The following is a 26,175-nucleotide window of genomic DNA, read 5'->3' on the forward strand; positions in this document are numbered from 1 at the left end:
GCAAGTATTCTCTATCCTTTTACTTAATGACACTGGGACCTTCTATCTAAATGAACACTGTTCTCTGAAATAGCATTCTTTTCATTAATGGATTCTCTCACTTATTAAATATCAATTATTGTGCATCTATTTCTGCAAGGTTCTTGGTTTATCAGCACAAGGGATACAGAGGTAAGCCAGACTCAATATCTATATTCCAGAGGGCTTTGTTAGAAGGATAAGAACAGGAGGCTTTTTCTTTCTGTGATGAATTTTTATAGGATACTTTAAAACATAAAATATTTGTCAACTCCTTAATGATGGTTATTCTGAAAAGAACTTGAATGTTTTCAAGGGTGGTACTAATACATTCATCTTTTACATTAAATGCAACGTTTTACACTTTAATTTTTTTTTAAGTCACTTTTGTTACCCAGAAGTCAGGCACTTATAAAGGCTACTTCTATTACTTTCGCTTGTCACCATTTCATTTCAGGAAATGTAACAGCTCAACTTTCAATTGAAGAAGAGAAAGTGAAGAACTGAACAACATAAAGAAGCATGCTCCCCTCTGCTATAGTTACACATCCACATTTATCCTCTGCTTAGGGCAAGTTGGGAGCACTGGAGTGGGGGAAGAACTGATTATAGAGGGGAGTTGAGGGTCTGTAGCTCATGGCACAGCTCCCAACAATCTGGCCCATGGCTGTTCTTACTTGGCAGGTACATGAAATTGAAGATCACTGCTGCATCTCATGCTTCTACAGGGTATTGATCCATGGAAAATATTAATGATTAACTTAAGCAATACAAGGAGAGGCTGTTACTTTGTACTGGCAATCTTTGACTTGATCCTCTATACAAATCACATGCAGAATGAGTATAAAGCAAAAAGAAAATGATTGTTTCATTTACTGGTAAGTTATTCTGGTCCTCCACCAAAATATGAGAAACCATTTTGGTCTAACATGAGACTACTCAATGAGAAGTCCTAACTGTTATCCCTGAATTTTTTATAGGTATAATGTTAAGCTTAAGATGATAATTTATCCAAAGTTTTCTTAAGTCTGTTTTTCTTAGGCAGTTTTCTGTATCTTGGTATTGCTGGTACTATATTACGGTAGATATGAAATCAGCCAAAATTAAACTTGTCTATCTTTTGTTAGAAAGCATTTGGGGGAAATTAACTATATTTTAGGATTTTCCAGTTATAACACTGCTGCCTGTAGCAAAAGCTTGTTATTGTGTATATTTATTAATTACATTTGCTAATAGACTGTTACTGCCCTTTTTCAGGAAAGAGAAATTCAAGTGTCATTTGTTATTCTTGATATCAGTGCTGACTGACTTAACAAAAAATGCCATGGTTGTCTTGTTGCAGGTATTCTGTATTTGCCTGCCACGCGATGCAGTGTCCTTCTTACAACCACCTAACCTTTCTCCCTCCCACAATCCCTGAACCTGGGTACAATTACATGTAGATAAAGATTGACAGATGGTTAGCACATATATTGATCTAGGCAGACAATCTCACTGATGTGATATGCGGGAAATAATAACATCAAACAGCTTTGGGAAAGATGTGTAAACACTGTTTGAATTTTTTGCTTCTATTACTTTAAGAGTGTGATTGATTTGGAAAGGACTCAATCGCTTCAAGTCTAGAGTCTTCACAGATAAAACAGGGACATTTTCAACTTTCTCTTGAAATGATGCTTTCTTGTGGGGACTGAATGAATCAATACACATGAAAGTGCCTCTCTCCCTTGATATCTACAAATACATGTGCGCACGCACGCACACACACACACACACACACACACACACACACACACACACATCTGTTTGTGCATATCTGCTCAGAATTAAATTATTCATTTATTTCAGTCCAGACGCTTGCAGTCTAGTTTAGAAATCAAGTGTGTATTATATAGCAATCCAAATGACAATGAAATCTTACAATGAAAGACATTTTAAAAGCTACATGATTACGTATCCTATGACTGTCCTGAAAGTAACAGAGTTCACGTGCTCCATCTGAACCTTCGCTGAATGCCAGTGCATGGGTTATTCTTAATACTCAAGATAGCACTGCACCTTATGTTTTGTTACTGTAATTTCAAAGATGAGGAATGTGAACCTCAGAGAGGGTAGGCAACTTGGTGGAAAACAGATGAAACAGATCCACTTGGACCCCAAGCCTGGCCTCCTTCCATCAGGCCACCCAATCCTGAATTTGAAACACAGTGAACTGCGTCATGCTCTGCAGTCTTCATCACGGAAGAGGGAGGGACTGGACCTTGAAGAAAGGGTAGAATTTGGGAGGATCAAGAAGAATGTGGGGATACTTCAGAAAAGGAGAGGATGTGAGCCAAGGTATGGAGGCACAAACATTGGGGGCATATTTATGAGACAGTAATATACCAGTTTGTCTATGGCAGAAGATCTGTGTGGATGAAAAGCAAAAGAAGGAGCCAGAAGAGTCAACTGGAGCTAATTCTGAAGGCCTAGAATGCCAGACAAAGGAATGTCATTCACTAGCTCATACAGAAAATGAGAAATTGTCAAGAAATCACTGTGCTGTGTTACAGAGATATCAAGATATCGAACAAACAACAAAACAAAAAAATGGCAACAACAAAATAGTCTGTGTAGGGCTTAGAGCCCATATACTCCTATATGTGGAACAGGACTATGGGGCTATGGTAGAAGTCTGTGTGGAGGGCCATGGCAGAACAAAGAAGGGAGCCGTCCTTTGGATCTGGCATAGAAGTTGTCAAGAAAGGTTTCACAGGGGATATGGATTTATGCTGGAAATGATGGGCAATGAAGAAATAGTTTGAACTGTGGAGAGTATGATAAAAATATCATTTTCAGAAAATGAACTCAGTAGCAGCATCCAGCAGGCATAATGTGGAGTGATGGCTACAATCTAAGAGACTGAGGCTAATTAAATAGGAGATCATTACTGCTATCTATGTAAGAGGAGAGGGTAGTGGCAGAGGAAATGAAGTCACAGGAAAGCATGCGATTTTACAGTGAACATCTCCAAGGACTTGACTTTCTGGCAGACAAAGCTGATGAGGGAGAGGATGATTCAGTGATGACTCTAAGGTTCTGAGTTTAAGTGGAAAACCTGCAATGTCCTGAAGAAAAATATGGGATTTTCTTCAGGAGAGCTTCTTCAAGGAAAAAGGTGTGCTCAGGAAAGGAAATTGAAGCACAAAAAGAGAAAAAACTTTCCCAGGTTGGCAACAACTTGCCAATACAGTCAGTGAGTGGCAGACTCTGAGTTCAAACCCAGATAATCTAAATATGAACTGTCTAATACGGCAGCCAATGGCCACAAGAGGCTGTTTGGCACTTGAAAGCAGGTTAGTATGACTGAAGGACTAAATTTTTAGTCTTACTTAATATTTATGAATTAAAATTAAAAGACTGATAGTTGATTTAATAATACTATATTTGGAACAACTTGGGAAGTGAATCTGTATTTCTAATTTTAAATTTTATGAGATCTAAATGTCAATTGAATAAAGATCCAATATAATTGGTGACAATTGGGCATCCAAATTAATATGTGATGTAAGTAAAAAATACACACAGGATTTCAAAGACAAAGTATGAGGAAAGAATGTTAAATATCTCATTAATAATTGTATATATTGGTTATAAGTTAAAATAATAATCTGATACAGTGAGTTAAATAAAATATATCCTTGAAATAAATTTTACCTATTTCTTTTTACTTTTTAAATGTGGTACCAGAAGACTTAAAATTACAAAGTGTCTCTCATAATATTTCTATACTCCAGCATTGGTCTATATCCTGAGAAATACATAAATGAGAGGTCACCCCCATGCGTAGTTAATGAGACAGTCTATTCCTTTCCCAATTCTAAATCTCTATTTTCAGAAGATGACTGAGGAGAATGCCAACATTGTCTTAATTCGATGGCAGAGTGGGCCCTGAACCTGATCACATTATTAATCTCCCTACTGTCTTGTCCGGGTCAACAATTTCACAATTGTCAGAAAATGAACAACAACTCAAATTCCCCTTTCTTGGTATATCTTGTATTTGTTCATGTCTCAAAGGAGAATTATTTCATTCACAACTGTTTCTTTCAATGACCAGCTCTATCTTCACGTCAGTCTCAATCTAAAGCCGATTTTATCAGAGAATCCCAGAGAAGAGCCCAGCGAGGACTTCTTGGATCTGGCCTGAGAAAATAGTAACTAGAAAACTAGGGGCTATTCAGAATCTGGGTGTAGCCTGTATGCCTGATTTTTTTTTTTTTTTCATGGGGGTTCATAGTCTGATAGTGAAATCCAAATGGTGTGTTTGAGAACTGTTGACAATAATCCAGACGTTTGCTCTACTAAGAGTTATATGTGTAATAAACTAAAGGTGGACAACCTTAATTGAATGGAATAAAAGGTCAGAGCTAAGCACTTGTAACTCTCTAGGTATTGCAGAAATTAGGGTAGTATCATTTATACAGAAAAAGAATCTAAAATTCTACCAATTTTCAGGCATTCAGTGCATATGAAGCAATATGTCCTCAAAGTTAGATCATCCAGATGTTTTATGTTAATCAGAGTAAACATTTGATTCATCACAGATTCAACAAAGTCAAAGGCAGAAAATTCACATCTACTTGCGAGCTAAGGGGTATAGTGCTTTTTCCATTTTCTATGCCAGCTCTCTTGACATACTTAGCACTTACCCATAGAATAATTCAGGTCATTGGATTTATAGTAAAATGCCATTATAAGAAATGCTAATAAAATTATATGTTCTATACATATACATATATATACATCTATTGTATATAATTCTGTGTGCACATATTGCATGTATGTACATATAATACATATATGAAGTATTTCACCCAAGAGATATTCCAGCTTTTCAGAATATTGTGTATGAAGTCTCAGTGCAATAGATAAACTATTCTACTTTACTCCTTTTTAATTTCTAGGTATTATTTCAATGTATTGACTGTATATCCTTTGTTAACAATTCTCTATAAAAGAAAACTTCAGCAAAAATTCTCTATAACTTTCCATTTATACATTATATATAGTATATATCATATTAAAATGTACAGAATGCTAAAGTACTGTATCTATAGATCATAGCAATGAGGTCCTCACACCGATAAGGCAAATAAAAAGGAACTTCTCTAGCCAAGAGCATTGGGGAAGAGATAAAGAAATCCATTACAAAGGACATTAAATGCATTTGAAACAGCCTCAATAAAATACCAAGCTCCTGGGAAAATAATGTATCTAACGACTGATAAAATGGTTTTCAGAACTACTGAAAGGGAATAACACACAAATATCCACGTCTAGCCAAGCAAAACAACTGTACACCTATTGAACTTCCAGTAAGAAATTTTTGTTTAAAAAGAAAAAGGTATTTTACCTTTTTTTTTTTTATATATAAACCAACAACATAATGAAAAATGATAGAGCACTCAAGCTCATGGCTAACTTTCACTGTGTGGCCATAAACATACTTCTTTCCTGTGACAGGGTAATAGTACTATTTTTTGTTGGTTTCTTCTCTGTTCTCCTCTACGATTCCAAAATTATGTAGTTCTATCCACAGCCAACACATCTCTAACAATTATGCCAAATTTTGGTTGATTTCTGGCAATTGTACCACTTAAACATTCATATTTATTGCTGAGGATGTAATAGTAGGGCAGATTAGTATTGAATCATCTGTGTCTTGCTGTTAATATTTACTTTTTGTAAGCATTTGTTGGTTAATTCAGGATTCAATATCAAGGCTAATGATGATTTGATTTTTTAATTAAAAATTGATGACCAGTTTCAAAATGAGTGTCATTTTACAAAGCACTTGACATATATACTACAATTCACCCAAGGTCTGAGTGATCTCAGTCATAAAATATTTAGAAATATATTTTGGACCTTTTGTAAATTATCTTCTATTCAAGCTGCATTGAAAGGTCTGCACAATATAACATAGGGTGAAAGTAATGTTCTGAATTGGAAACAGACACACAAACAGAAAAAAAGAAATTGATTGTGACTTTAAAAAACATTAGGTATTGACTCTTAATTCTAAATCTAATCCACAATGTAGATGTATCCCCAAGAATCTTGGCTTGGCCATTTTCTGTGTTCACATCTCCAACCTCAACCTCTTTTTAATCATTGCTTGATATTTGTCTGCTTATCTTCATTGATTTGTCCTGCCAAATTCCCCAAATCAGTTTATCTATCAATACATCATTATCTTTGTTCTCAAACCTGTTGCTTGTTTTTTCCTCATTCCTATTTCTGTTAATTGTACAACTCATATGCCAGAAATCCAGGATTCATCATGGTGTCTTGGTATCATCATGGAAAGAGCATCCTTTTTTGTCGTACAAGTTTGCAAGACTTGTAAATCCTTCCACCACAATGTCTCTAGCAAACATTCCCTCCTATCTACTTTATTCCTAGCATGCACCATTCCATGTTAGGCCCTAATTACCTGCACTTTTTGAAAAGCAAAAACAACAACAACAACAAAACCCTTTACTTTTCCTGATATATTTGCATTTAGCCATTGCAGAAACATAGAACTTAAAAGAATACACAAGTTAACATTGTGATCCATCATCTTGTATTAGTTACCACCTTATTATCTGTAAAGCAAATGATTGCTATGAGTCCCCTCATTAGTCTCCTCAGTCTAGTCTTCTGGTATTCCAAGGTGTGTCTTCACTGCTGCCACTTCATTCTTTCTTAAGCAAAGCTATGATCATAGGACTCCTCTGTTCAAAATCTTTAATAGTTCGCCTTAGTTTAGAAAATATTCCTTTGCTTAATTTTCATGACATAACAATACAATCTCATTCTCCTTTTCCAGTTTTATCTACTATCTCCATGACTGCCTCTCAAGTTCAACAAATTTTGACCACACTCAATTTTTTTGTATAAACGTTCACGTATTTTCCTACATATATATCTTTGTGAGATTGTTCTCCCAGCCTGAAATACCCTTCATCCTCAACTCTGCATAACTGAATGCAAGCTGCAAGAATAAATGTCATTTTATCTACAAAGCATTCTCTGATATTCCCAGTTGGAAGTAAATTCTCCCTTCTCAGAGCTGCCCAAAATATTTTACTCCTACTCTCTCCATGGTACTTAACAGAACACACATGACAATATTTAGAGAACAGATGACTGGTGCTTGGGTCCCAACTCTAGGATTTACCTAACATTTTTTTTGTTTTTTTTTTTGAGACAGAGTCTTACTCTGTCTCCCAGGCTAGAGTGCAGTGGCACGATCTCAGCTCACTGCAGCCTTTGCCTCTCAGGTTCAACCAATTCTCGTGCCTCAGACACCAGAGTAGCTGGGATTACAGGTGCATGCCAACACACCTGGCTAATTTTTATTTTTAGATTTTTAGTTAGTAGAGGTTTTACCATGTTGGCCAGGCTGGTTTCAAACTCCTGGCCTCAAATGATCTGCCCGCCTCGGCCTCCCAGAGTGCTAGGATTATGGGTGTGAGTCACTCACTGCACCTGGCCACATTTAACTAACTTTATGGTCTTCAGCAAGACCTTTCAATCTGCTGGGTCTCAGTTTTCTTATCAGCTGATGTGATAGTCAAAAGAAACAATATATGACTATCTACTTTGCAAACTGCAAAGTGCTAAGTAATATGAGTTCATTCTCTGCCAGCCACTCTGTTTTTGGCACTGCCTCTCAGGAGAGTGCCTCATCCTCTTTCATGGCCTTATTTGTAAGATCATCCCTGAATAGCCCAGCTGGTGGTAGGTGTTTGGTCTAATGTGCTCCTAGAGGACTGTTAAGGTCCTTATTTGGTTATAATTTATTTTTCTCTTTGAATTTTTTTGCCTGAGCAGTTAGACTTTGATTTTTCGAAGGCTGAGAATTTTTCTTTCTCAGTTTTGCATTCCTAGCTGAAAACTTTGAAATCAGTTCCTATTCAGTAAACATTTGTGGCACAAGTGAATGTATGAGTGAATTAAATGAATGAATGAATGTACTGATATCTTAATGTTGTAGACAGTTATTTATGTTTAGTAATTATCATCTGTCTTTAGATTTTAAGCTCCATGAGGGCAGGTTCTTTGTATGAGCAATGTTTGTATCCTTATAGTTCCATGTGCATTACATAAAATAAATACTTACAGAAAGCTGAATAGAAAAGGGTAGCTGAGCTAGATGACATGGTAGGAGGCTCCTGTGCATAGAGCTTCCTGTACAACAGTTTTTTACCAATGTGCATGCAATCTTAACATCTGTTTAATTCACAAATGAGGCTAATATTTATTGTTGACATTGAAGTTTCTTTTCAAATTGAATAAAAGAATGTCTGTAAACATAGATACATCTTTTGATGGTAGAGTAACACAAACTTCAGTGGAGTCATATGTTAGGTTATGTGGCAAGAATCTGACATAGTCACTTTTACCGTGGAGAATCCCTTGAATCACCCAAAGTAAGGCAAGATGTTCCCACTCAACAGTTCGCCAAAGGAACTGAGATGGGAACAGAGTGGTAGATTCACATCTCCTACCTTAATCACACTTACTAGTGAACATAGATCCATTGCATGTGGTGGCAAATGGGGTAACTGGAATTGCTCTATTGGAATTTTTATGTCTCCCTTGCTCTATCTCTCCCATTTTGCTTAGCACGTATATTTGAATTTGCATCGGTAAGTGCTTGGATGGTGAAACTGTACTGAATTGCTCTTTTACAGTATCAGTCAGGTTCTCCTCAGTCACAGTACATGTAAAATCTCCCAATAGCTTAGAAAGATTAATGGGTCTGTGTAAACCTCATTATCCCTTGAGTAACTTAATCCCAATGATCCCCATTGTAACCCAAATCCTAGTCTGACTTGGAGAACCCAGTGTGGTAAGTAAAAATGGCAATTTACCTTTAAAAACTGCCAGTGATGTTCAGGTTAACACTCATCTTCCTACTCTATTTTAAGGTGACTTTGAATATATACTGAAGTCAGAGACAACAGCAACCCAAGGGCTGGAATGTCCTGCTTCCACAGGACTCATCATACTGGATTCCCAGCATCTATCAGCCTTAGAATTCAAGTGGGTTTTTCCCCAGAGGGAAGACTTTGCTGACAAAATGAAACATCAGGCAGAAGCAAAATATCTTGCAAATCAAAATGGCCAAGAACTCCCTTGATAGCAGAGTATGAATCCTACCACAAGCAACAGAAGGAGAAAATTAGATTGTATCACTCTTGATGTCATAGCCACTGGATTATTAGCACAAGAAAAAAAAAAAAAAAAAAAAACAAGAAAAGAAAATGGAAACTTGAAGAGAACAAAGAGCTGCTGGTATTCACAGTGTTCTTGCTATATACATGATGGATTGCCATGGTAACACCAGTATCATATGAATCATCTTACATTGGATACCGGCATACACTGTTCAAAAATAACAGCACAAACAAGAGCACATATTTTCAGTCAGGGTAGCAGGGGGCAGGAGTGCTATTTAGGAAAACTGTTTACCTATCATAAGGGTGAGTTAAATAATTTATTATCACACAACTTACTCTGAGACCTCCGTATGCGTTACGTGTGTGTTTGTGTATTTCTAACTTTTGCCTGAGTTAAAAATCAATGAATAAATGCCATATGCTTCAGTAATTCCCCATAGATTATGAGAAACTGAAGTTTATACATTTTGTGAGCTGGTTTATTGTGAATTCTCATACAATCACAAGCTTAGATTTCAAGAAATCTTCGGAGAAGTTTGAACGTTTTGATCATGAAAATTAGGCAAATTCATTGTTTTTTGATTCAATGGTTGCTTAGAAAGAAACATCAGAGCAGTAGAATTTGTATGTTTATACTCGAGGTCAGTTATAAGAGTATGTTTTAGTGTAATTTACTAGTACTGCAGAATTGTTAATATTGCCATAGCAATGAAAACCAATCAACAAACACAAAGACCTTTGGGGTGGATTATATTAAAACTAGCAATGTGGAGATCACTTCAGAGGCTCTTACAGTAGTTCACATCAGTTGGCGATATTAATAAAGACAGAGTGGAAGGGACTGATATAAGAACATTATAGGTAAAAGAAGACTTGATGATGACAGATAGTGTTAAGGTAAAGGAAGATGACTAAGGTGACTCCTATGTTTCTAGTTTAGATAACTGTAGTAATCAATCCAACCAAGAAATAGAAGAAAAAGACCAGATTGTAAGAGTAAGGTGATGAGTTCAATTTTGGCCATGAGAACAACTGAAATAATTTTCAAGCAGTTAGTACGAGTTTAAAGGGAGGAGTGGTCAGAGCTTGAGATGCACCTTTGGATGTTGCTGAAGTAACTTTTTTTAAATAAAAAACTCATTGCCTGCTAATGGAATGAATTTAATATGTTTCTCCAAAAGGGTACACATGTGTTTACCGTCTGATTACTTTTGTACTCTCAGTTGAAAAAAAAATGAATTTTACAAGAATTTATTGAATATCTATTATGTACCAGGACCCAGACAAAGCACCAGACACATAATGGTTTAAAACATAGACTTCAACCTTGTTTCCATGGTTCTATGATTGAATGTGGGAGGAAGCCCTTAGGCCAAAAAAATATGTAAATATGTAATTACAATTGTGAGAACTGCTCAAAAGGAGACAAGAGCCCAATAAGAGTACAAAAATAGGTACCTAACATAGTCTGAGCGTTTGGAGAATGCTTCCCTGGGGATGATGAGGCCTGAGGATGAGTAATAACATGCTCTGCTGAGAACCACATGAATAAAGCCCTGACCATCTTTTCAAATTCAATGCACATTCCATCTTGTCTGAGGAGCTCTTTATCTTTTCCTTAGACACCTGTAACATCCTTCTCATCAAATTTCTTCTCTTTGGGGCCCTACTCTCCATCACCACTAAACTATTTTCCTTCCCTGAGCAACCTTGTTAGGGCAATATGAAACACGACATTATAGGCCAAGTCCAAAGTCCTGACTATTGTTTCAAAGGCTGTTAGCAGATTGACTGTTCACCTTCTTTTTGCCTTTGAAAGGTGCCATCCTGAGCCTGAAATGCGTTGTCAGCATTCACCACTTCATTTACCACAGTTTACAAAGCAAGATAAAAGGTGATAACAGAAACTTTCCATTTGTAGTTCATCCATGTAATAATTTCCTTCGACATAAGAGCAAAGCCATGAAAAACTAAAAAGAAAGTTCCAAAGAATTATTAAGTAATTTAATGTCTCTTAATGGATATAGAAATGGGACCATCAAAAAAAAGGTCATCAAGATTGTGTAGTGCCTTGTACTTTGCTGACAGTAAACATTCCAAGTACTCTAACAATTCTCATTCCACTCCTTTCGGCAAGTGAGAGGCTGCAGAGTTGGGTGATGGATAAATGCTGAACCGATTGCAGAAAAAGGTTAACATTTATGACAGTTTTTATTAAACTCTAGCAGTTGGGAATAGATTTGAAAACTGACCTTTTTCTTTTTTAAACTTCAGTTGGAAAATATTACCTATTGTTTATTTCAATGTTTTAAAAATCTCAATGATAAATAAGACACAAAGAATATGTTTTTAAATTCTATTGCCAATGAATAAATTAATAAATAATCACTTGTTTCTCTCCAAAATGAAATAAAGAATTATTGGATGAATTAGCATGTGAAAAAATAGTAGTCTCCCCTACTCATCTTCTCTAGTTTATTTTTGCCACTCTCCTCTCTGCCTCATTACACTTCAGACACCTTATCCTTTTAGTTTAACACATCAGGACTTCATTCATGTGGCTCTCAGCAGAGCATGTTGTTACTCATCCTCAGGCCTCATCATCCCCAGGGACGCATTCTCCAAATGCTCAGACTATGTTAGGTACTTATTTTTATACTCTCATTGGGCCCTTGTTTCCTTTTGAGCAGTTCTCACAATTGTAATCACATATTTATGTATTTTGTAATTGTAATGAAATTGTCCCTGTCAGGATTTCACACTGCTTCCTTCTGTTGGTGTAGGGATTCACTCTTTTCCATTCGAATTAATGCAGCATTCCATTGCCAAATTATTTCTAAAACAACTCTTTCCATCATGCCACTTTTAAGGAGGAGGAAAGATAGAAAATATATAAATTAAGATTCATTATGATAATGAAGTAACAGACACATAAGAAAAGGAAAACAGCTAGTTAAGGAGGCACTTCCATTTTGAAATAGGAAATTACGAAAGGTCTTACAGGAAAGATCTGTGGAATGAGTGGGGATTCATCACAAAATGAGGAGAGAACAGAACTCTAGGCAAAAAATAGGTATAGTTAGTAGTTACTTATACCTAAAATATATAGTATACATGGGTGATAAGGGCAGTTTACAAGGATGGAGAGACACAGAAGGGAATAGATCATGATGTTTTAGAATTTAACCTTTTTTTTTTTTTTTTTTTTTTCTTGGGTAGCCACTGAAAAGCTAGTGGTATAAGCATGGAAGCATCACGATGGCATTTCAGAAAGTGGATCTGTGGATGACAGTCAGGAAGAGGATGTTGATAGAACAGAGAGACCAGTTATAAAGTTAGCAGTTTTCAGGCAAGATAACATGAGGGTTGGACCCAAGATGGTAGTAGTGGAGATGGCATCAAATGGTGAGGTGAAGGAGGAAGAATGCACTTGCAACTGGATAGTGGTAGAGCGGTTAGACTGAGGGAGAGGAAGCATTTAGGAGGACTTCTAGGTCTGGGCCATAATGAAAAAGGACATGGGAGATGGGGAAGGTCCCCGGGTAACTTTTGTTTCAAATCTATTGAGTTTGGCAGCTCTATATAGAGAAGAAAATGGGGAACTGGAGGTATACATTCAATTTAGAATTAGAACAAATTCTGAGGATAATTTGAAGTTTTGTTTAAAGTGAAAGGAAGGGCCTCTCATCAAAGAAAGCAGTCCCTTTGTTTTCAAAGTTTTTCCTTCATAAAATGTGTTCTTTGCTGTATTAGTCTGTTCTCATGCTGCTGTGAAAAATACTCAAGACTGGGTAATTTATATAGAAAAGATGTTTAATTGACTCACAGTTCTACATGGCTGGTAAGGCCTCTGGAAACTTACAATCATGGTGGAAAGCAAAGGGGAAGAAAGGCACCTTCTTCACAGGGCAGCAGGAAGGAGAAAGAGCGTCATCAGGGGAAATGCCAGACGCTTACAAAACCATCAGATTTCATGTGTACTCACTCACTATCACGAGAGCAGCATGGGGACTGCCCCCATGATTCAATTACCTGACACTGGGTCCCTCCCAGGACATGTGGAGATTAAGGGAACTAAAATTAAAGATGAGATTTGGTTGGGGACACAGCCAAAGCATATCATTTGCTATTAGGATGAGCTGGTTATGATGAAAACACACATGTAGTCACACATTCACAATCGATGGGTTCATGCATGTAGGCAAGAGTTCAGCAGAGCTTCATAGACCAGGTCAACAGGATGGTCGCTTAGTATATGTAAGTGTATGTGTAATTTTGCCTAGTATCTTCACCACAACTTGAAAAGCATATCTCAATGTTTATTACCTAGTCTGGAGCTACAATAATGTAATTGATCATTTATTCAGCTATCTTTAATGAAGTCTTAGTAATCTCCCTATTGAAAGAATAATAAGCCCTGAAAATGCAGTAAAGCCACATTAATTCAGACAAATCAGAAGACAGGATGGTTTGAATTACTGAATGCTTTATATTATTTTAAAAGTGTGGCAGTTGTCCATTTTTAACCAGGCAAGAAAGTGTTATCTTATGGTTACCACAAGAAAGGTAAAAGAAAGTATTTTCATGAATACCTAAAAAATATCAATTGTCTAGATATAAATAAAGATCTTAAAAAAGCTCTGAAGTTCTCCCTGATTTAATTGATTCACATAAGGTTTTTTCCACCTTAGCACTACTGATGTTTCGGGTCAAATAATTCTTTGTTGTGAGACGCTGTCCTGCATATTATGGGAGATTTAACATCCCTATTCTTTACCTGCTTGAAATGATCAGCTACTTCCCATTTATTACAATAAAAAAAGTCCCTGGACATTGCCAAATGTCCCCTGCATGGGAGGTGGAGGGTAGAATTGCCCCAGTTGAAAATCACTATGGCCCTCAATAATAATTTTAATACCTCCACTCCTCTTCTGATCTCAGGGATAATACGGAGAGCAAGTCTACCTAAAGGATTTAGAAAAACAGAGGCGAGAGAGTATACCAGAACAGCTGCATCACCAGCAAGAGGGAGCACAGAGCAGGCAGCAAGGGAAGGACTCTCACCAGCACCCCGCCACCCACCCCTACCCCCACCCCCACCACTGCCAGCAATGGTGTCAAGCTACTGAAATGCAGGAAAGAAGGTGGCTGGGGGAGGTACAACATGACACCTGGCTGTGAAAAGTAGTGCTCAAGCTCACTTGCTTTCCATCGCCTTGGGGTGCCAGTGGCTACTGTCTCACCACATTCACTGCTACTACTTTTTATTTTCCATTTTGATAAAAAATTGTGACTTTACATTATAGCAAGACAAACAGAATTGGGGCTTATATGTCACAAGTTTTATAACTGATTTTATGAAATTTTGTGCTTCTATCACATTTCTTACATTTTCTTACAGTTGCACTATTGTTTCCCTCTAGGAAATTCCCCTCTGCCACCTCCCACAGTGACTTTTTCTCCTCGTTTCCACAACTTGAAGCTATATTCACACACACACACACACACACACACACACACACACACACAACATATATACGAATATATACTTTTATGAATACAGAAGCGAATTATTTCAGGTTCTCCTTTGCTGACCTGGTAATGACAAAATGCATGATCCCCAACCACTGAAGCCAGTAATCTAAAGTCAGTGCTACATGAAGTTTCTACAGGGAAACAAGGAAAGGGAATTTAATTGATCCAAAAGAATAACAGAAGCAAAAATCTTGCCAAAGACTCCATACTGTGGCATACAGGGACGTGATTTTATACACACACACACACACACACACACCCCTATGCCAAAATAAGTAACATGCATTTTCTAATCATTTATTTATTAAACAAACATTTATTATTTAACCTGTTCTGGGCTCTATGCCGGACACTGGGGAAGTAACAACAACCAAGATGTGATCCACTCACTGAAAAGCTTTACAGTCCAACTGGGTGAGGATGGGTTAGAAGAGCCAGATTAAATCTGATTTTTAAATCCAATTTTTAAATCTCTGTATGAAGGGCCACGCATGATGGCTCATACCTGTAATCCCAGCACTTTGGGAGGCCAAGGCAGGAGGGTCGTTTGAGGCCAAGTGTTGAGAAGAGCCTGGGCAACATAGCAAGACCCAGTCTCTATAAACAATTAAAAAAAAAAAAAATAGCCTGGCATAGTGACCTCAACTACTTGGTAAGCTGAAGTGGATCACTTGAGTCCAGGAGTTCTAGGCTGCCCTGATCTATGATTGCTACTGCCTTCCAGTCTGGCCAACAGAGAGAGACCCTATCTCAAAAAATAAAGAAAAAAAAAAAGAAATTGCTATATTAAAATTGAGACATAAAAGCTTCATAAAATTGAAAGAAAATTATATTTCTTACACAAGAAAAAGTGGAACAATAGAATTTACAGAGGCTACCAAAAATTAAAAGGAAAACATTTTTAAATCGCAAATATAAAAAGTAATTATAATCACAGATGGTAGGGTTGTCATTCTCTGCAATGCTGAGTTTACTTAAGATTTAGTAGTGTTAACTGCTTTCTTAATGTCTTCATTGCTGCTCTTGAAATTAAAATTGAGAGCGATTAAATGACCATGTTGTCATGTGTCTAATCTAACTGATTTTCCAATGAGACTGTTCTTTCAAGAAGTCATTATTTTATAAGGATATACTTAGCTTTAAATTGAGCTATATTTTGCACTTACGCATTTGATTTCCTACTTCATTTTCCCTATGGATTTTAGTGAAAAGCCAATTTTTTTTTGTCACCACAATCTCTGCTTCTTTGTGTAGGCTGAAATATCAACTCATAGCTACTCTTCTTTTGATGTCTTTCCCTCCCTCCCTTCCATCCTTCCTTCCTCAGATTTTTTTAGTAATTAGAAAACATTTTTCTTTCTGCCAAAAACCACAACCAAGATGATATGAAAATAAACATAAATATGCTACTTTAGATAAATCTTAGTCGCAGCAAGCATTCTGAAAATGAACCATTCAAATTTTAGGTAGATTTTAGTGAATCTAAGATGATAACCTACCATTCCAAGTGTATTGTTTTCTCAACAGATTCAAAAGAAGTTGAGGTTTTAAAATGTACAACTTAAAAAAATGAGTAACAGAATAAAAAGACAACCTCTGTGATTTGGATGTTCTTCCATTCATTCATCCACCCCTCTATTGTTTTCATTACAAGTTTGTTGTCATATTTATCCTTTCGTAGAATGAAAGCTCCAGAAGTAATGATTTAAGGCAACTTTTTATATAAAATTTATTTAATGGATTTACTAGCCATAGAAAAGCAATGTATTCTACAGAAAGAAAAGTTGATCTGGTATTTTTACAAATCCCAAGATCTATACAATTAAATGCTAATTATTGTAAAATGCCTTTCAAATATATTTTCTTGTAAAATATACTGTAATGCCCAAATTTAAATGCCCATATACCTAAATAGGTATATGTCTGAAATTTTCTGGGTCTATGCATATACACAATATGCATAAAAACATAATTTGACTGACTTGTACAAAATGTTGATTACCTTTAAGCAGAAAAATTAAGGTAACATGAACAGGGACGTCAGATATCCATGTGGATTTTGTAACTTGTATGGGTTTGTAGTATCCTCCCACGAATTAAAGAAGGGAATGAGGAAACTGACAGCAACTGAGCCATGTTGGGTGTCTTAGGACACATTTTTCTGAATATTTTAAAACAGTTGCTTGGTGCTGCTAGACTGTCATAAAGTCAAATGATGATAGAGCTGGACAGAAAAGCCTTGATACTCTGGAGGAAAGAATAAAATATTGTCTCTCACAAAAATCAAAAACCTTTCTGAAGGTTCAGAAACATTTTAATCACTTAAACATCCCTTCATGTTTATAATAAGGTGAAATCTGGCAAAATGCATGCTTTGTGAGTTTGTGTAGATATAATTAGAAAAAGAAAAGTAGAAGAGTAAGATAGTAGTGACAGTTTCCAAGTAAAATACATTGCTTTTAGAATTGTGGATTTTCATTATGAGGATTCATAAAATTAGGGAGAAATGGAATTTTCACAGAGAGAATGGAATACCTTTATAAATGCTTCTGAAGTTCATTGTTAATTGCTGAATAAAATGACATTGTATAAAATCAAAATTGAGGGGTGACTTTTGGACATATTAGTTAACTATATCATCACTATTCCAATACTACATAAAAATGGTGGGGTGGGGGTAGAACACAGATCTAAAATGACAACTTTTTTATAGGAAAAATATATAACCCTGTTCTGCCCTCCCTAGTGACTACAGGAAAACAAATGGTTTTGTAGAACTATAATGCATTTATTGCATTAATGTGTTATAATGCATTAAGGAATGTCACATATAGATTATGAGTTACAGGGCATCTGGTATAAATAGCCATATAGCCATCAATAAATATATCCATTATTTGGCTAAATACTCTCTCAAATTCTCATCATGGGTGATTCTGATGGCAATACAAGCACTGACAAGCTCTCAAATTCTTAAAATCTACAAACCTTGAAACCAGATCAGCTTTTGCTAAATGGCTAAACTAAGAATATTTCCAGCTTTCCTCTCTGGTTAATTTTTTTCCCAACTATCCAGTGTATTGAATAAAAACTGACTTCTCACCCTGACCCTCCCAGCTCAGCAGACGTCCAAAGCAGTTACCAAAGGGCAACAAAACACATTTTCACTGACAAACAACTAGAGGAAAGGAAAGCAGTTACCGTCTCCTCTGTGGCTTAATATCAATTGGCATGTTGATTGCGTATGGTGATCCATGAACATAAGCGCTTCGGAATCTAGCCACCTTCCCCAGAGTTAGGTACTCACAGCTGCTTGGCAGACTCATTATATCCAAAAGGCAAGAAGTAAAAGCAAATCTGAGTAGTCAGACCAGCATTCCTGGGAAGGCTGGAAAGAACATGTCAGATAATGGATTTCAGACATATGCCGCTCACTGGTTGCCCGGTGCTTCTTTGCTTCAAAAGTAAATACGTGTTTCTCGGAGGCTAAATGTACTATCTTGTTTTTTGTTCATTCTGTTCATGGATACAGGAAGCTTGTTGCTTATTTCTAACCAGGCTCATGCTCTGACCAGTTATTGGCTGAGCAGATGAAGCAGAAATTCTGTAGCTCCACAAAAGCCTATTTCCACTCAGACCAAACCTCTGAGTAGGCAGCAAGGTTTTATCCATTTTTGTCTAATGTCGAAAAGAACGTCAACTTAACGTAATAGTAGTTTGGTAATCAGAATTATTTATCTGTAAACAAAGCATGCATATCTGATAGGAAGGAAATAATTATTTGCTATATTTTCAAAGAGGGAATCTTGTTCACTAAACTGTTACAGATACTTAGAAAATGAGATGGGCACATGGAAATGTTATGGGCGGTTTTCCAATTCTCTGGTCAAAAAATTGTGGGTTCTTATTCATAAATTACTATTCACAATTGAACTGAACTTAGCCTCTCAGGAACATAAAAACGGTAAGCAAATGTCTTTATTCACTAAAACGTTGATGATGATACAAATTTTTTTCCTCGTTTAAAACACTGTTTGAGAAATGCAGCTTCTACCTGCTCTTTGAACAAAGATCTACGGAAAAATTGATAGTGAATGTTACTACTTCTTTGTAAGCTGTTTTTTCATAACAGTGAAAAGTAAGTTGGAGAAATCAGAAAGGATACTAAATAATTCTACTAAAGGCAGCAGGGTCTTAGAGAAATGCTGTATCTTTAATTAGTTCACAGTTTTTCTAGCCTTTTTGACATTTGCTAGAGTTACAGCAACAAAACCACAAGTGTTCAGGGTAATGAGAGTAGAAGGTGTTCAGAGTATTCTGTGAGATAATTTTTGTTTTGAAAAATTATTTCTTATCTAGGATTTGAATAGACACACCAGTTTACTTAAGAGTCCTGGGACCTGGGCAAACATAAAGTGCGTTGAAAAGGGGCTACATTTTATTTTTCAGTAGCCAAATTCAGACACTGTTTGGGTTTAAACAGCAGACACTGTTCAAATCCAGAAATTTTAAGTTTGAAAGAGTAGATAATTTTCCTTTTTTTTAACCTTTTATTTTATGTTTGGGGACACATGTGAAGGTTTGTTACACAGGTAAACTTGTTCCGTGGGGGTTTGTTGTACAGATTATTTCATCACCCAGATATTAAACCCAGTACCCAATAGTTATCTTTGCTGCTTCTCTCCCTCCTCCCACCCTTCACCCTCAAGTAGACCCCAGGGTCTGTGTCCTCCTTTGTGTTCACGAGTTCTCATCATTTATCTCCCACTTGTAAGTGAGATCATGTGGTATCTGGTTTTCTGTTCTTGTGTTAGTTTGCTAAGGATAATAGCCTCCAGTTCCATCCATGTTCCTGCAAAAGACATGCTTTCATTCTTTTTTATGGCATAGTATTTACCATTTCTATTCAATAATTTTATTTCTTTCTTATATTTTATGTTTCAATTACAAAATTATACATACTATTTTTTTTAACATGCCAAATGACACACAAGCGTGTAGATAAAAAAGATTGTCTTTTCCCTTCCTTGGTAGGATTAATGGGAGGGAAAAGACAGCAAACTTTTTATTTACACAAATATAAATATACCACACTCAATACACAAACCCTCACACATGTATAGGGATTCTCCTTCCTTTTTAAATAATGTGGGCTCATACGATGTATAATCCTTTATTAATATTATTATTCTTTAAATCAATCATGAAAAAATTATTTTTGTGAATGCATACAGACCTAGTGAGTTCTTTTCAATAGTTACATAAGATTCCATGGCATAAATGTACCATTATTTATTCAATGAGTCCTTTATTGATGGACATATAATTTTGGACTCATATAAACAATAAACACATTTGCTAATATATTTTTACTGATTGGTGCTTGTATTTCTGAAAATGGATTGCTAGCTTACAAATTGTGAACATTTTTCCCTTTAATAGGCTATGGCAGTTCATATTCCCACAGTCGTGTTGGAAGATGTCAACTCCCCCACACTCCTGCCAAGACTATCTGTTGTTATTCAAGTTTATTTCTTTATAGTATGAAAATAAGGTAGGCAGCTCTCTGAAATATCCAGTGATTGCATACAGTTCCTTACTGAAATGAAACTATTATTAAGGTGCCGGCAAAAGTAAGGACAGTGTTTCTGAACTGAAATATATATCGGAACATAAAGCAATGGCTTAGAAAGGCTTTGCACAGGTGTACAAAGGCAGAAGTCTGGAGTCTCATCAGAATGAGAGAACACCCAACGCAAAGTTAGTAAATAGTAAATCATTATTAATTTGCATAATTATGAAGAGAGTAAATATAGTGAAATCAGTATATTTTTCTTAATGGGAATGATATTTCATAATTTGGGAGAAATATCACTAATTTTACAATATGAATGTAATGCCTAATGACTGCCAACTAATTGTGATGTATGACTGTGTGTAATTTATAGATTTTGCATAAAGAGGCTCTTTGGACATACTCTTTCATTTGAGAGTCTGAAGAACAAAAGTGCAATGAAGCATTTTCACATGCCAACTAATTTAGGAGACTTCCCAGTAGAAGAGAGTAAGATTTGGTCACATAAGAATTTCCAAGGAGCGGTAACAATCAGAAATTGAAGAATAAGATATAAACCTCTATGGTAGAGACCTATGTGTCCTGTGATGGGTAAAATTCCATACTTTTCTTAGCAGGGGCATTTTTGCTTGTACCCAGGTAATTATTTAACAAGAGCCTCGCAGGGGCTCCTGGGGATTACCTGTACTTAAATTTGGATGAGAGGAGATTACTGCTAAACTCCAGCCTGCCAAGAATTCAGAATCTGTGAGAACTCTGGCCAACAGCAGGAGGTGGCCTTTAAGGGAAGAAAATGGAATCCTTCTATTTTCAACAATTCCCTTTCTCCAGGGCTGGAGAGAGCTATTTGGGGACTTCATCATTAGGAAAATAAGAACACACTGCAGAGTTTAATTTCATCTAAAGATTAGAGCTACCATCCAAACCAGGCCTACCTCCAAATAAGGCTCAGATCTCACTAAGGAATGGCCACAATTACCCATCTATGTTTTGTTTGTTTTTGCATACTGGGATTTCTGTGGAAGACAGGCATGGAGTCTAGCACAAATCTCACTTATAGTTCCCGTGATTCTAAGCTCTTGAGAATATTAAACTCACATGAAGGTATCTGGAACAGCAATTTTCATCCCTATGCTAGACATTGCAACCTTAACAATGCCCTGCACAGCAATTAAAAGTAATTGCTAGCAAGTAGCAATTTCAAGCCATAGGACTTTTCTTCTAATAACTGGAATGATACATATTAATTAAGGTTCTTTCAGCCTTTAACTCTACCCTGGCCTATGTTTAGCAATTTTAAATGCTGGAGGAACTTCTTTAGGATGTTCCTAAAGGAGTCTTATCTTTAGGATGAGGGTATCATCTGTTAATGACCACATCAGACCATTAAGAACTGACTGATTTCCCCTGGCTTATGGCTTGGAAGACTCTCCTCTTCCCTCCCCAAACCTTGTGTTTTCTGCTCATACCTGGACTGGAGACCCATGAAAATTGGGGTTTGCTTCTGTTCTCAATTCTTGGAGTTGTTCTTAATTTTGATCTCTACACTTACTGGTCAAGGCATCCAATGAATTGGCTTTAAATTTTCTTTATGTGTTGAAAAACTCCCACCTCTTTATTCAGAGTTCACATTTTTCTGCTGTTACCATCAACTGCACATGAGAAAATTCCACTTGGAAGTTCCATAGCTATCTCATTTGAGCATTTATAATGTAACTCAAATCAACTCTGTTCCTCCCCTCCTCCACTCCCCTTCCTCACCACGTTTCTTCCTATATTCCCTGGTACTACCACAATACAGTCAATAACCAACAATAACTGCTAATCAGGTCACAACCCTAGCGACATGAATACTATTGATAGTAACAATAATATTAATAGTCAATAGATAATAGCTAACACTGATTAGATACATTCAATGTGGTTGGCAGGTTGACTAATTCCTATAAAATATGAGTTGGGCACTATTATTATACTCATTTTTTAGATGAGAAAAACAAGACACTGAGGGATAAGATATATACCCAAGGTCACACAGAGTGTTAAGTGGTGGAGTCAGAGTTAGGAACCAATGCATCTGATTCCAGAGACCAGGCTATATGTTCTACCTCTCTACATATTCTTTAATCTGTCTCTTAATTATCTTTTCCCCCCATGTTTCGCCTAGAGTTAATATTTCCAATTTTTCCTCCTCAAATCCATCCTTCACTTGCCTACCAAGATTATCTTAAAATGGAAATCTTATCTAAGTCATGCAGGGACATGAACATGTGAGTCCTTTGCTTGAAATTATCCAATAGTTCCACATTATTTAGTAACAAAGTTTGAAATTTAAATTCCAATACTCAGCCCAGAGATGCTCTATTGTCTTGCTCCCTCTTCCTCTCCTGTATCAGCCACAAATAACACTTAGTAGTGTCCTTCCTGTGCACAGTCTCTTCTTCTGCCCCACTGGGGCTTCCCAAATGATAGGTACTCTGCCCAGAACATTTTTTCTCTTTCTTCTCTGGCTGGCTAACTCCTTTTAAGTGCAATCTCTTCCAAAAAACATTCTTCATTCCTCAGCTTTATGTAGATGCCTCTCATCTATTTTCCCAACTCACATGACTTTAGCACACTGTTTCATAGCTGTTCATGCAGTTACAACTCTTCCCCATGACACTACAGTTTCTTGAGGGCAGGAATTCTGCCTTCTTTGACTTTGTAATCCCAGAACCTAAAATAACATTTGCTTATTGAATAAGATAGCTGAAATTGTAAGGTCCTGATGCTCTAAAGACCTGTCCAAGTCTTTCCTGAACTCCCTTCTCAGTTACTCTCCCCAGAATAATAATTATAAATATTTGGCGACTGAAATACATTGGAAGTAGTGGAGCTATTCATCATATGCAATCAAACAGAAACACTTCGCAAAGAGTGCCCAAAGGAACATGAGAGCAATATTTTTTCTCAGGAAGCAAGGGATGAATGTGGATTTTAATTAGGGGTGATGGAGATGTGCCTGCCTGGGCTATCAGTTTCAGTTCAGTAAAGGAAAGTTATCCAAATACTTGAATAAGCTCAGTATAATGCCATTATTTAAGCATGCTCTGTGTTTTGAGAGTGTACTGGTAAATTCAAAATTAATTAATTAATCAATCTTCTATTAAGGGTCAGTTACTTATGTTCATACATTAACTTTTCTTGTTAATCTACTCTTAAACACTGCATATATTACACTTTGCACAGTCTTACACACAATGGCTACAGTCAGAAGGAAGTAATAGTGTAAATGAAGATTTAACTATCATGAAGGTCATCACAACGTTTTACAAAATAATAAAAAGATGTAAATATCTTTAATGCCCAACTACTTAAAATATGGAATAGCCAATCAATGTGAATATCATGAATCCATTAAAATAATGATATTGAAAAATGTCCCTTGGTTTTTAGCTAAATGAGTTGAAAACTTACATGCAAACCAAAATCTTCATCAATTGAAACAAACATACTATTCTAGTAAAAGATGTTAACATTTTGATGGATAAGTAGTTTCTCAGAAATTTTATTAGCATGACCCAATCTCTCAGATTGTAAAAACAGTTGAGACTGCATTGTATGTCTTTTTCTAAGTTAAAGAACATAAAATCCCATAAATCAGCTAGTCAGCAGGCCCACTTAATTTTATAACAAGGATAACTTTTGATCAAATCAATCAACTGTTTTAAGCAGGTAAGTTTGAGATGAATGAACCATAAGGTCTCATCTTTTTTAAAATGCTTTCTTCTCCAGCTAATGGAGCCTCTTTGAGAGTGGTTTCTCTCAAAATATTATTTTACTATTAACTGTCATTGCCTCCAAAACCTGATAGAAACCCGTTGGTCACATAAAGGTAAGTTTATTAAACCTACTGAAGTAAAGCAGAAAACCATGTGGACAGATAGCTTAGAAGAGGAAGTTAGTGAATCAGGTATCTAAGTAAGTTTTGTTTGTTCTGTTTTGTTAAATACAAGGACAGGAAAGTAGGCCTAGTCCAAGTGCCATTTAAAAGGTACCGGAAATTATGTTGGTTTCAGTTCTCCCATCCAACAAAAGCCCTTAGCTACTGGTAATCTTATCTCAACAAACCTATTGTATATCCAAAGTTTAGGCTGAGCTAAAGCAGCAACAAAACCAACTGAATAAAATGATGCTCATTCATTGAAATTTCAGGTAGGCCCACACAATTCATATTTCCAAGCTCTTTATAAGCTGTTTGAATGTAAAATGGAGTGGCATTTTGCTTTAGAATGTATAGAAATGGAAACAAATGAGTTTAATATACACAACAGGCTTTGACAACATGACTTCTTCGACAGATGTCCTATACTACTTCCCACACTTTCATCCTTAAAAAGCACAGTCTACTTGCCAAGATACAAACTGTTGCCAATGTTCAGCTGCAAAAGAATTTCCAACAGTAGGAACCAGTGGAAAGAATTAAAATACTTTAAACTTATTTCCAAATAACCAAATGTATCATTATAAAGTTGTAAGATAAAAAATAATCATGCTGCAAGTTCTTACTCTGTCAACTAGCTGGTTCAGCAAAGAGGAGGGGTCTTTGGCAAACAAGGCTCTATATTTGGTTGCCAGATGATTTTTTAAAATCTGTCAATTCATTCTTCTACCCCAACCAGCCAGTCAGCATTAGTTGAGCATCTACTATGTATACACACAAGAAGTAGATGGCATAACTCCTATCTAGGGGGGAAAGAAAAGCATACAATTCATTTAATGTGCAATTCATGCATCAAGACAGGACTGATTTCAATTGACAATATTATGAGATAGAAATAAAAGTGGTACAGTATCAGCATATTAGTCTGTTCTCATTCAGCTATGAATAAATGCCTGAGACTGGGTAATTTATAAAGAAAAGATGTTTAATTGACTCAGTTTTGCAAGGCTGGGGAAGCCTCAGGAAACTTACAATCATGGCAGAAGGCACCTCTTCACAGGGTGGCAGGAGAGAGAATGAGTGTCAGCAGGGGAAATGCTAGAAGCTTATAAAACCAGCAGATCTTGTGAGAAACTCACTATCACGACAGCAGCATGGGGGAAACTGCTCCCATGATTCAATTACCTCCCACCGGGTCCCTCCCACAACACATGGGGATTATTGGTTGAACTATAAAATTGGAACTATAGGAATTATAGAAATGATCTATAATTCAATGGGAACTGATTCAAGATGACATTTGGGTGGGTACACAGCCAATCATATCAGTGATTCCATTTGAAACCTTGTGGTTGGCTAACATCACATCAAGCTTAATTCAGCTTACACCATCATTTACTGCTTTTTATTGTATTTTTAAAGTTCTCTGTCCTAGAGTGAATTCTGAACCACAAGATAGGAAGATATATGACTTGTCTTTAAATTCACCACAGTGCCTTGCATACTGTTCTATACATATTGCTACAGCGTCTAATATATGTCTCTGAACATAGTAGATACAAGGTAAATATTTGCTACTAAAAAGATGTGCAACCATATTTTACGTTTGTTGAAGTTTTAAACTAAGGGACTTTACTCTTCAGTTTGTCTGAATAATACACAACTATTGTCCTGGAATGATGATTAAATAGTGCCTCCTTTTACTTTTGCAATATTATTGTTTGAATTATAAATTATCTGGTTATCTTCTGGCTCTGGAACGGCACACTTACAAGGTTGCCTCAGCCACTTGTCTGAATGCACCTCAGAGGCAAAGACTGAAGCTTACTCATTATTACTTCTCCAAATCTATGTGTGTACTCCACCTCTTCTAGTGTCTGCATCAATGACCCAAGGAAAAAAAATCAGAT

The 26,175-nt window shown here is 36.3% G+C and overlaps 1 protein-coding gene across 13 annotated transcripts in view; it reads right to left on the minus strand.

The window, feature by feature from the left end:
• Positions 1-26,175, minus strand: part of PDE4D (phosphodiesterase 4D) — a 1,533,637-nt gene that overhangs the window by 438,667 nt on the left and 1,068,795 nt on the right. The window contains exon 1 of one of the 13 annotated variants that reach the window (XM_031666725.1): positions 17,970-19,330. The exons of the other annotated variants lie outside the window; for them this stretch is intronic. Coding sequence (XP_031522585.1) covers positions 17,970-18,094 — 125 coding nt within the window. The 5' untranslated portion in view covers positions 18,095-19,330. Of the gene's footprint in view, positions 1-17,969; positions 19,331-26,175 lie in introns of those variants that run through there. 13 annotated transcript variants of the gene reach the window in all.

Source organism: Papio anubis, chromosome 5, assembly GCF_008728515.1.
Source record: "Papio anubis isolate 15944 chromosome 5, Panubis1.0, whole genome shotgun sequence".
Taxonomy (NCBI): Eukaryota; Metazoa; Chordata; class Mammalia; order Primates; family Cercopithecidae; genus Papio; species Papio anubis.